We start from the raw sequence: 12089 nt of genomic DNA, 5'->3' as shown, positions 1-12089 counted from the left end.
GGCCATGGCCTCAGTCACCTATTTTACCTCTTGCCTAGCAAGCATCCTCTTCCACAGCTCCAGCTACCCTCCCTAGCCCTGCTTTTTCCCTCCCAAGCGTACCCTACCCGGTACCAATTCACCCTACAACCATGATCTTCGGAGGCCTTGAGTTAGTCGCAGGCGGCTATCTGCTCCACCGGCACTACCGCAAAAAGAACCAAGCAAATACCGCTGAAGATAACGCCCAGCACAGAAGGCATCACACCTTCCCCAGTGCAATCTGCCCGAAACAGCAGCAGCAGCACCACAACATCCAACACCCATCACAACCACCCCAGCACCATCAACCCACCCCTCCCCATCAAAAATACGCCTACTACGCAATAGCACCCCAACCCCGGCCACAACTCTACACCCCCCAAACTCTTCCTACCCAGGATTTCCACCACCACCCACCACCTCTCCCCCCGCACCAGCGCCCCCCTCCTCTCCCACAAACCCACAGCTTCACCATCCCCCGGCGTCCCGTACCTGAGCGGAAACCCCAAATAATAATTCAGCCCTCGCTCCAACGCTCCGACTCCTTCGCCACCCTCTCCCGCATGCCCATCGCCAACGGCTCGCGGCCGCACGACGTGCGCGAAGAAAGTCCTGCCTGTATAACACCTACTGCTGGCGCAGCGCTCGGAGTAGCAACAGGCACAGTATATGGGAACCACGGATACTCCATGTCGACGCCGGCGTTTGGTGCCACGGCTACGTCGCCCGGGTTGACGTACGAGATGGCTACGCCGGAGCAGGTCGAGGGCTGGGAGAGGTATGGCGCGTATGGCCGTGAAGACAGGGACGAGGCGAGACCGCATTATGCCCCCACCGTTTCCACGGAGCTGGGGGAGCGGGATGTTGCGCCGCCGCCGTATGTTCCTTGATGCCGTCATTACATGTTTGAGCTTTTAGCGCTTTTCCTTTCTTTGTTTTTAATCTTCTTGCGCCCGGATTGCGGCTTGTTTGGGTTCTACATCTCTTAGTGACTGCCATTTTCTTTGGCATGTGTATAGTATTTTTTTTTGTTTAAATTGATGGAATGGGATTTTATTGCATAGCATAACTCTTGGTGTTAATCACTGGTCCCGCCGTCATCACGCGGACAACCCATGCTGAAGGAATCGCTCTCTCTCTCTCTCTCTCTCTCTGTACCGATTGACTCCTCAGCTCAGCCCCCAATCCATATATCTTAGTATACACGACTCAGACGCCACATCACATCAAACGAGTAGGAAAATTTTCTCGACCGCTTTTTACATATCTTACTAGATGTGCTCTTCATGTGTCGATGAATTCCTCTGCAGAGAAATAACGACTCTATAAAGGCTTTAGGTAAAGTAATTCTAGGTGGTATTGTGCCGGTGCACAGCGTTTTACTAGTGACCCTTGGGCAGAAGCTACGATCCAAGCCGAAGGGTGTTAGATGGGAACTTTCATGTTCAGTAGACCATTTATTAAACTCTACAAGTTCTTATTTTATCGCGCCTCTCTTGCGGTACTCTTATCTTTTGGCATAGCGACCGTGTGCACCGAAGCGCGCAGGTGAAGATACAGATACTCGTACTCCCCAACAGTATGACCCGTGGTGTTGCGCTTCCTAGACCCGTTCACAATACATATGTTGAGAGTGTACTTTAGGTAAAACACGCAATTTGATTAAAACACAGATTCTCCTACCGATGCTAACCCACACTACAAATTATGTCTAAGCAAACCTGCATTAGACGCATACTCTCTACTCCCCATCCTCAGCATCCTGGAATTCTTCATCCCCACTAGACTCAGACTCCTCCTCGTCTTCTGATTCATCGACATGCTCAACGGCAGGGACGAAATCCTCATCGCCCTGATCATCATGCTCATCGTCGTCTTGCTCTTCTTCAGAGTACCCCGGTGCATGTCGCGCAATCGTCTGCACACGCTCGGGGTCGTCTTCGGTCGCGAGTACGCGGAAGAAGGGATGTTTCTCAGTGAGCGGCTTGCCAGTCGTGATGAAGCCCATGGGTGTGTGCTCGAAGTCTTGACCTTTGCGGCGAAGTGTGATCCATTCGTGAACTATTTATTATACGTTAGTATCAAAAGCACAATACCAAGTGTGTTGGAAATACATACGGAAGGTAAGCGGCTTTGTCGCAAAGGGGGGTTTCTCGGGGTGCTGCGATAGATCGTCGCATAGTCCCAGGTACTCTAGTAGCGTGTGGTACTCGTCCCACTCGAGATACAAGCGCCCAGAGAACAGGCCTAACTCTATTCTCAGCCAAACAGGGGCGCGGAAGTTGGCCGGCAGAGGAGGTGTCGCGTAGTAGTTCAGTTGGTTAAAGTGAAGCATTCGACGCGTGACTGGTGCAGCGTACACAATGAGATGAACCCTGTTATCGCCCTCCAGTAACCTTGGATGCTGTACAACCGGGATCAACTCATCTGCTTCTTCCGGACTGACAAGGAGAGCTTGCTCGCTGATGGTGCTCCAAAGAACCCAGTGCGGAGAGCGAATGTAGTTGTCATTCAGCTCAAAAGTTTCAATGGTGCGATTGAAGTGAGCCGAAATCCAGAGACTTGACTTCATAGACGGATTGACCGTATGCTTGAGACCTAGTTCCGTACGTGCCAGCTGCGAGAACATGGGCCGGTAAGCATCGCTTCCAGCAACTAGGCGTCCAAATATCGCAAAATGCATGACGTCGTCATGAAGCTTTTTCACTTTGGCTGCTTCGTATGCCAGAGATTGTTGGACTTCGCGCACATGCTCCACCTCTGACTCAATCTCACGCTCTGCCTCCCGCTCCTGCTCAATCTCTACTTCTTCCAGGGCCGATGCGTGGACAGCACTTCCACGATCTTGGAAATGCTTCTTTCGACGCTGGAGCTCGGTGTAAATGCCTTCCAACACCGGATGCCATTTGATTGTCCTGGAAGAACCATTTTGTCGTTGGACTTTTGGCTGATAAAGCTGTTTCAACGATAGTGTTTCTTTGATGCGTACTTTGGAAAGGAATGCATCTCGTGAAACAGAGTCGCTAAGATAGTCAGGATGTTCAAACCTTGCTTGTTCTTGCTGCATGTACTGCGATGTCTGAGCAAAGAATGAAGGTTCAGATTGCTCCATGATATCGCATGTCTGGCCAAAGACCCACTGAAGCACATCGCCAGATGTTGGACGGTAGCCATGTCCATTCTCTTTCAATCGGTCCAGTATGCCTTGATGTACTTCTGGGGGAGAGTAGAACGTGACTGATTGGGTTTGGCCAAGTAGTCGCAATCGCATGGCTGCCTGTACGAGCGCATCTTTGGTTAAGTGTTGGCCAAGAGTAAGCGCAGCTCGCGCATCGGGCGGGAATTTGAGGTCAGTACCACGACAATGGCTTTCGTCCAAGTACACAACGCATCGATCAAGATTGTCGGCGAATGGAGATGCCACCAGTGGGATTGTCTTATTTGTGCGGTACAGCACCCACACACGATGGTCATCATCGAAGTAGACGGCTGCTGCTGCTTCGTAGTCTGCATCCAGCCAAGCTCTAGCAAAGGCTTTGTTCGAATGCTCCAACACCTGGGCACCAGCATCAAGAAGAATTCGAATTGGTCGTTGCTTTTGGGACACGAATTGATTGTTCGCTCCATAAAACACACCATGGTTTCTGTTGGAGTGAGCATAAGGAGAGGGGTTTGCAAGGTTCCATAGCAAATCCAACTCGGTCCAACGAGCACCATTCGGAGATGCCATACGAGCATATGACTGATTGCGAGAGGCTAGGAGATAGTAAGGCACTTCTGCGTTGGTATGTTCCAGCTTTGCCATGTCTTGTTGCCGAATCAAAAGGGGTAATTGGTGTCGGGAATCGTTGGTGCCCGAAAATCCAGTAACACGAGCTCCAGCCTGCGTCTTCTTTGTGGCAATAGATGGGAAGAGATTCCAACCAGAAGCTTGGAGCTTCAGCTTGAAGGTCTTTGCGTACTTCGGAAAGACAAAATTGTTTAGATAGAAGTCGATCAGGCACGCGCTGTATCGGACCACGTGATATAGCTCGCTCAATTGTCGCACATCTTCAGCGTTGATGGCGGCATAATCTTCCAGTTCCCTTGGTATGTCGCATCCTTTTGGAAACCATTTCTCGTATTGTATGCTGGGCTCATCTGTTTTGGCCAGATGTTCGAAAGACTCTTTGAACTGAGAGATATTCAGACCCTGATAGTAGAAAGATAGGCATGTCAGAGTGATGGCTACGTCTGGATGACCCCATTCAGCTGTAGGAGATGGTACGCCTTTTGCCAAGTATGGCACTGCTATTGGCGCACGTACTGGATGCAGTCCGTATTGCACATTCCAACGTTTCTTCAGGGCGGTGAGCAGTATGCGATGAACAAATAGTCCACGAAGTAGATTGATGGTTCGCATCAACTTTGGCTTATCTTGAAACTGATTAGAAATCCTAGACACTATATGACCACGGACAGTAGGAACAGAAATGTAGGTCTTAATGTCTTGTTGCATGTCGAGAGGATATTCGGCGCATGGTAGAATTGAAGGTGTCTGGCCTTGGCAGATTATCGTTACGAGAAGACTGAGTAGGTAATCTTCAGCATCTTTGCGCAGAAAGTACAGGAGAGGAAACCCATCAAAACCACGCTTGACGATTTCAATACTACGGGGATAGTGTGATTGGATTGTTGTCGAAAAGTCCTTGACCAGGTGGAGGACAGCCTGAATAACTTGCCAGCGCATCGGATGGCCATCGACAGTCATCTGGCTGCCAGAAGGATAGATGAGCTGTGTTCGTATTGCCAAGGACACATCACACTCATCCAGGACGTCTCGAGCATACTGATCCAGCCAATGCTGGGTGTCCATCATTTCAGATGCTGCTTCGAGATTTGCATCACAAAGCTGCTGCAGACCGCTCAGTTTGAATGATAGTATGTGCTCAGGCAACGCAAGAAGAATCCCACGGCGATCTCGTAGCTCAGTGTGCAGCTTTCTATAGAGATGTATCAAGGACTCCTTTGGGGGTGTTCTTCGAGAAAAGGGCACATGCATCAATTCGCGATTGACCAAGCCCCCAAGTTTTATCTGCATCGCCTGTGCGGACTGAAGTAAGAGCGCTCTAGGTACCACAACGCGGGCTAGGTCTGTTCCGTTGGCAAGAAGTGCGGCCGCCATAGCTAAATGAGTTAGCACGATAGCAACAACGCCGACCTCATATACTTACGGAGGATGCAAGAGGTTTTTCCCTTGCCCATGAGAAGTTGCAGAACAGAATTCCGGCCTGACGGTGGTGAAACGGTCGCTAATGCTACGTCTACCTGCTCTTCTCGAAGGAGAACATCACCGTCAATCTCTAACAACAACCAATCAGGGTGCTTCAATGGGTCCCAGTTCGTATGGCCCTCGTTTGCCCACTCATCTTGTAACTGTTGATCTTTGTGTCTCTTTTGGGCATCTGCAATGCGAAGTAGACGCTGCAATTTGGTCATGGCAAGGCCAAAAGCGACTAGCGCCTCTTTCGAGCCTTTCCCAAATTCGGTCTTTGAAGACTCTCGCAGTTCACCAAGTAGGTCGATAAATGTCATACTTGGCCAGAGATCGGCCATTTGAAGCCACTTTGCTTGTGGGTCGCTGTGGCGAAGTGTACGTCTGATATGTTCGGCTGCTGCGAAAGCAGAGCTTTTTGCTAATGTTATCTCATCTGCTCCGATTTGATGGTATTGTTGAGACAGCGCGTCTTTCTTATTGATGATACGCTTTTGAAGGGCATTAATGCTGTCTTCGAGCTCCTTTGCATACCTACATTGGACGAAAGACGAGGGATCCTTGAACTTAGCGACTATTTCTCGAAGCATGCTGATTTCTTTCGACTGGGGAGCGACACCGTGAGTATGCAGAACTTTCTGCTCTCTGGAATTGTTTATGTGGTGGTAGTGATTTCCCAGGCCATAGTCTATATTACCAGATCTGACATTCAGAGCCCTGGCGTATGACTCGACTACAGGAAGAGCCGTTGTCATAGTCATGGTGTTGCTGGGAATGTGGAGTTTAAGCAGATGTCGAAGAGTCAGATCGTCATTCACTCTCGACCTTTGAGGATAGATCGTAGCAGACGGTAATTTGATTTCTGTGAAAACAGGTGGCAAGGATTGGTGATGTTGGAGATTCGTTCGTGAAAGAATCTTTTGAACCTGCTCCAGATACGTACACAGCTCATGATTCTGTGTAAGACGAGTCCATTCCGGGGTGATGTCGGTCAAGGCACGTTCAACGTCCAAGTACTCTGAATTGATTATTGGTAATTTTTTTGGATCAATCCTCGAACTAGGCCATTGCGCGGAGATTGAGGTAGCCAGCAGCTCGCATGCTTTATCCACATTTGGTTCGTGTAAACTTTGGGCTTTGACGAGCTGCGAGCGCTTTTTGAATCCCGTTTCTGAGAAAGAAATTCGTGCTTTGGCCATCAGAGATACAAAGTATGACATCGGAGGTGCTCCATCTGCACGAAAATGGAAATACGCAGGGTGCTTTGGTGCTGATATAGCACGTATCTCTGGAAGCATGGCGAAGGAAACCAAGACACGGAGTAAGCTCAGATTTGCATCTGGTGAAAATGCTAGTACGCTGAAGAGAAACATCAGACTGAATTTATCATCCCAGTTGCACTGCAGGGCCTTCTGTGCGAGTGCACCCCATTCGGCTCGGAGATCGACAGCAAAGTGGTCACTGAGCAAACATCTTCGGTAGAGTTTGTCGTAACCACCCACTACTGGAGCGTCATGCAGAAGCGCGACTAGTGAAGCATCCATAGCGCAAGATGGCTTCCAGGATAAAAGTAGTTTTGATATCTCCAGTACATTCAGAAGCTCCTGTGAAGATGTACGGGTGTCGCGTGTGCGGTACACCTCTTCCCGGTTGCAGACAGTCTTGCTCTTCGGAGGAGCGGACCTTGCGAGCGCACGCATAGCGAGATGTGTGGCTTCCTTTGGTACCTCAGGTGGTTCTTGAATCTCCTGATCAAGAAAGAAATGGGATAGATCGGACGACTTTCGCAGGATTTGGGCAACCGCAACAACAAAACCATCGTCTTGCATATAAATGGTGCAGTCAGCGTTCCAGTGCACCGTTTCCATGTATCTAGCTTCTAGCGGATAATACCCACGCTTAGGCGAGAGCTCTGCAATGCGATTTAGCAAATCTATCATGTGCTTTGGCAATGGGTTCCAGGGCTGGTAGGCTGCAGAATGAAGTAGGTGAAGTGCTTCTTCGGTCCCTGTTCTCCCTGTAAGCGGATCAGCTATCACATGTGATGTATAAGCATGTAACAGAGCCTTGGTGTACAACAGACGTGGCTCAGGAGCACAATCGATACGGCCCAGCGTATCATTGATCGAGTATTTGAGATACTGGCCGCTACCCATTTCGATTTCGACGCAAACATGTGGCCCATCCCTGAAAACTTTGAAATCTCCCAGGGGGACCAGAACGCTGGTATGGCGGTGATTGAAGATAGACTGTATCATGATCTTGTTACGTAGACCATACCAGGTCCCACAATCTTGCTTGTGCGAAATGATAGCACCAAGTCGTGGTGATTGCAGTTGGCCTTTGAAATTGATGAAGAAACTGAGTTCCATGCGCTTTAGCTCTACACTCACTTTGCCATCGCGCGAAACCCACACCAACATCTGAGAAGGAGTCTCGAAATGACTGAATATTCGGGCAATATCCTGAACGAGGGAGCTTCTTGGCTCAAGGAGTACGACCTCCTTGGGCTCCTGAAACTGTCTTACAGCACGATATAACCCGTATTGATATGGTCGTAACCACCAATTCATGATCCCAGACGTCCACTTATCTTTCTGGCGGATTTCGACGTGACCGGTATGGACCTGGAGCCAATGATAGCAACCCTCTACCAAAGGCAGGGGAAGATCAGGCCTGAAAACCCCAGAGGGAATGAACTCAAGCAAGCGGCCATCATTATCAGCACGAATGATGACTTGGCCATCACGGTAGGCTAGATGAATCCTATGCTTTCTCGGCATCACCTCGCATAGCGCAAAATCCATGCCCCTCAGAGGGGAGGGGTAAACAATCGGGTTTTTGGTACCGAAGATGTGCTGGAATGTTGGGTGGATACGATAGGACAACGGCAATGTACTCATCTCCTTCCCGTCTATGAGAAGTGTACCATAGAGGTAGTTGAAATGCACAAAGGTGGAATACTGCTCGGTATCGGACCTTATCGTAAGCGACATCCACCAGGTATCTGGAATGGTCTCCAATGACGACTTGGTACATTCAAAGCTTCCGGGGACATGCCATACAGCTTCCAGTGAAGCTATAAATGTCTTGGGATGCGCTAGTAGAGTTGTCCTTATAAGATGACGGTTTCCGTAAGCGAACAAGACATCCCGGGTAATGGCGTTTTGCAGGCTGTAAGGCATGCCTCGAATTTCAACTGAGAGGTTGTAATGAAGAGAAATCGACGCATCCAGGTATGTCTGAAGGTGCTCCGGTACACCCAGCAGCTGACTTTCTGTGTGAAACGTCCGTTTACACAAGAGTGAAGCCCATACGATCCATTGTAAGACAGTAGGGTCCTCGGTGATGATCCCTTGGAGCTCCCTTCGCCAGCCATCAGTTATCTTACGAGCTAGATGGAGAAGCCCCGTAGCACGACTCAGAGTTTTCGAGTCTCTAGTCAGTGATATGACCTTAAGCAATATCATGATCAATATTTCCATTTGTATGGGCTCCCGCCAGTTGCGCTGAATGCCTTGTAGACGGTAGTCAATCTGCGCCAACAATGCAGTAGAGAGATCGCTGCCTGCTAGTGAGCTGTGGACATCTGTATACTCAGATGTCTGGTTGCAGCTTGGCCCTTGCTGAAGAACTAGACGTGACACAATTACCCAAGTTGACTCGGAAGAGAAGTTGATGTTGCTTGAACCCAACTCTCGAAGAAGATTGATCCATCGTGCATGAGTACCGACCAGTAGACCTTGAAAAGCCGTGAACTCATGAATACCTAGTCCTTGCGGGCACTTGGCTTGGCTTGCTTGGATTTGGTTCGACGTTGGCCATGCAGCGTAGTCTAATCCGAGAGTGGAGAATGGCGAATTCAGTGGAAATTTTACGGGAAAGTGATGCCAAAATGAAGCTTTTGTTAGCCCATCAGTCCAGCAGGCGCCAGAAACATCGTAGTATCGAGGCTTCAAGCCACAAGTGCGAATAATCTCTTGTAGCGCGATCGGGAAGCCCCAAGTTGCATAGTGGGATTCCAGGTGGGCTTTTTTGTAAGAACCCAAGGTTACCTGGCAATGGGTCTTGTTTGCATATGACCGAAGTTGTGAGTAGTCGCGGACAAGCGATATGCGGTCTAGGTGTTCGACCGGTTTGTGGCACAAGCTCGAGAGAATGAGCCAAGTAGCATCACGGTATGCCGCAAACTCTTTTGGGCATTGGAGCTCAAAAAGTGTTGCCTTTGCAGCAGGTTCGTAGCTTGGGAGAGGGTGCTCGAAGATCTGGATCCTCATGTTCTTCAACTCACGGTGAAGATTGTGCCACTCGCAGGGTAGTCTATGACGTGAACCAGCCACGCGAAGATCCCGGTCGATGACGGGATCGTATATGCACTCCTTTTCGTTCAACTTGAGAGTTTTCTTCTCGTACTCTGTGCTCTTGTCTTCCCATTCAGTTTCTTTCTTGATGCATGCCTGTTCGGCTGCATCCTCAATCTCGTTGCGCATGGCTGAAAGCTCACCCTCAAGACCCTGGTTGTCGTAGAACCGCGCAGCGAAGCAGTTGTCAGCAGGATCAGCGAAGATTGTATTGCTTTGCGTCACTGTGCGGGAGCGGCATCGAGCTGACAAATACCGCCGCACTTCTTGAACTCTAGTCATCTCCTCAAGCGTTAACAGCTCGATAGGATCAAGTATATCGGACTCAAAGCCGGGGTGGTAATCCAGAAGTAGTTTGTAGCTTGCGACAGCAGCCTTATCCATTAGAACCCACAATTCCATAAGGTAGAGCAACTGTTGGCTCTTTTGGTATGTGTACGTCTGATCTCCCGTGCAAATGATGCGAACATACTTCCGTATAATGTCACTTAGTTCAACGATACAGGGGCTTTCATGTTGCATCGAGCGCTTAGCCGGTAGTACGACGTCTTCATAATACTTTGATGAAGAGATGTGGCCAGATACAGCTTCCATGTAGGGTTTGGTAGATGTCGCAGACTGCTGGTAAGAATCCAGGAGGCTGGCAGCAGTTGGCTCCTGGCGTCTCGGGAATGAGAGATACTCAAATGAAGTATTTCTCAAGATTTTGCCGCTGCTGTTTAGATGAAGTTGAAATTCGTTGTTTTTGGCATATTGGCGCAATTTTGGGACTTGTCGTTCCCGAGACTTTTGGTGGTTTCGCCAAACCTGCTTCAGGTATGCGCCTGTTGTTCCTAGCGTCCTCTCGAAATCTCGTTCCAATGTCACGCCGTAAAAGGGCTGCGTACAAAGCGAAGGATTGTTCGAACTGTGCAGGTCGGAGCTCAACTTGGCAAGGCGCCGCCCTAGCTTCTGGCGCAAGAAGAAGGCTGCCTCAAGAGGTATTGTCTTCAATGCATTCTCTAGGAGTTGTGTGTGAAGTACACACATGATAGTCTTGTACATTTTCCTACCCTCTTGGGCACCCATATGATGATACAGATACCTCTGGGTTGCTACTCTTAAGACCAAATAGAAAGCAGATCGTCTCCAAGGCTTTCGAGCATTTTCAAAGACAACGGTGTCGCGTACTCGTTTGCGCAGTCGAGGCACGTTGACTGCAGTGCCATTGGCTTCCAATATAGCCATCAAAAGGCCAGATATAATTGCAGGGTCACTTGTGTCTCGGATCTCAGCCAGTTTAGCAGCTGCCTTCCAGGTGACAGCAGCAAACTTTGTGACATATTCAGTGCTCGCCTGCTCGAGAAAGGTTGCGAGAGCGTCTTGGAAGGAAGGTTCGTTGAAAGTCGATTCAGAGATAGAAACCGCTGATCCAGGAACTATATCGAGGACTGTCAGTGCATTTTCCACATTCATTTCATGTAGGCAGTACTCACAATCCCATTGCAGGGCATTCTTTGCTGCAAGTACCTTGTCGGCAGTTGCAGACGTCTCGAAGGCCTCAAAAACGACAGAAACCTCATCCACAGCGCTATACGAGTTAACAATTGAGAGAGAAATTCAATATCACTGGAGCCTACCTGACTTGGTGGTATATGAGTAGACCACAATTCTGAGGGTTGAGGTGAAGTACAAGCATCTTGTGTCGGCCCAGAATATGGAACTGTTTTATCAATGTACTCTTGCTGATGGCCCCGCTTACATTGAGTATTTGGGATGCTTGCAGTGAACTGTGTAGCGTTTCCAAGTGGGATCGTAAGTCTGCAGTAAAATAGGAGGTGGTTTTTGCAACAGCGCTCATTATGCGATTCAGCAAAGCAGCGTTGATATGATGGAGGTTCCCATCTTCCTTGCCTGGAACGTCGCGAGGCAGTGCCACATGATTGTACAGTTGATGTAGAAATTCGAGACGGCTAGTGGAAGTCATAATTACTAAGGGAAGGCCAGCCGCAAAGAAGCAGTCGGCGAGAGTAGTTGAGGAAAGGTGAGTTGCAGTCGTTGAAAAGATTGCTACTGCGAGAATACCTAGAGTGATAAGTAGTTGTTGTGCTGAAAACACGTCTGCCACCATGGGGCGCGGTACCTTGGCAAGGCTCCACAATTGGCGCCTCAGTGAAGGTGAGATGTGATCAGTGAGCCTTGCGGATTGGCAGAGATAACGAAAGTTATGCGCACAGCCTTGTCCAACAAATCCAAGAGCGCCTGAGAAAATTGAAAGCCACCAGCCGCGCAAGGCTGAAACCAGCTGAAGATGGTAGCCTACATGTGTGTGTGTTTGTGTGTCACAAACTTGCGCGTCGCCTGGACCTGCAGCATGCATGTAGCCTTTGCGTGAATGGTTTTAATCATCGGCAGCAGTCACCAAAGAGATCCAGATTGACAGTCATATGTGAAGCAAAAGTACAAATGATAGG

The 12089-nt window shown here is 49.2% G+C and overlaps 2 protein-coding genes across 2 annotated transcripts; one reads left to right on the top strand and one right to left on the bottom strand.

Annotated features, from left to right (window-relative positions):
• The first annotated feature begins 15 nt into the window (after positions 1–15).
• On the top strand, positions 16–1262 carry PSV08DRAFT_399222 (uncharacterized protein). Its single transcript, XM_014224607.2, has one exon. The coding sequence runs from the start codon at positions 132–134 to the stop codon at positions 909–911; it is 780 nt and encodes a 259-aa protein (XP_014080082.1). The 5' UTR covers positions 16–131; the 3' UTR covers positions 912–1262.
• A 500-nt stretch (positions 1263–1762) lies between these two features.
• PSV08DRAFT_407517 (uncharacterized protein) lies at positions 1763–11602 on the bottom strand (the record flags this gene model as incomplete). The annotated part of the gene is made up of 5 exons (XM_014224606.1): positions 1763–2082; positions 2140–5104; positions 5281–11054; positions 11112–11206; positions 11256–11602. 5 exons carry the CDS (start codon positions 11600–11602, stop codon positions 1763–1765), a joined length of 9501 nt encoding a protein of 3166 aa, XP_014080081.1.
• Between the last annotated feature and the right edge of the window lie 487 nt (positions 11603–12089).

The sequence above is a fragment of the Bipolaris maydis genome (assembly GCF_028858645.1).
Source record: "Bipolaris maydis strain C4 unplaced genomic scaffold PSV08scaffold_2, whole genome shotgun sequence".
Classification (NCBI taxonomy): Eukaryota; Fungi; Ascomycota; class Dothideomycetes; order Pleosporales; family Pleosporaceae; genus Bipolaris; species Bipolaris maydis.
Note: the sequence above shows the minus strand (reverse complement) of the source record. Positions and strands in the feature narration are given on the sequence as shown.

Excerpts from the sequence above, each read along its gene's own strand:
- PSV08DRAFT_399222 (XM_014224607.2), top strand. The coding sequence starts at position 132 with ATGATCTTCGGAGGCCTTGAGTTAGTCGCAGGCGGCTATCTGCTCCAC.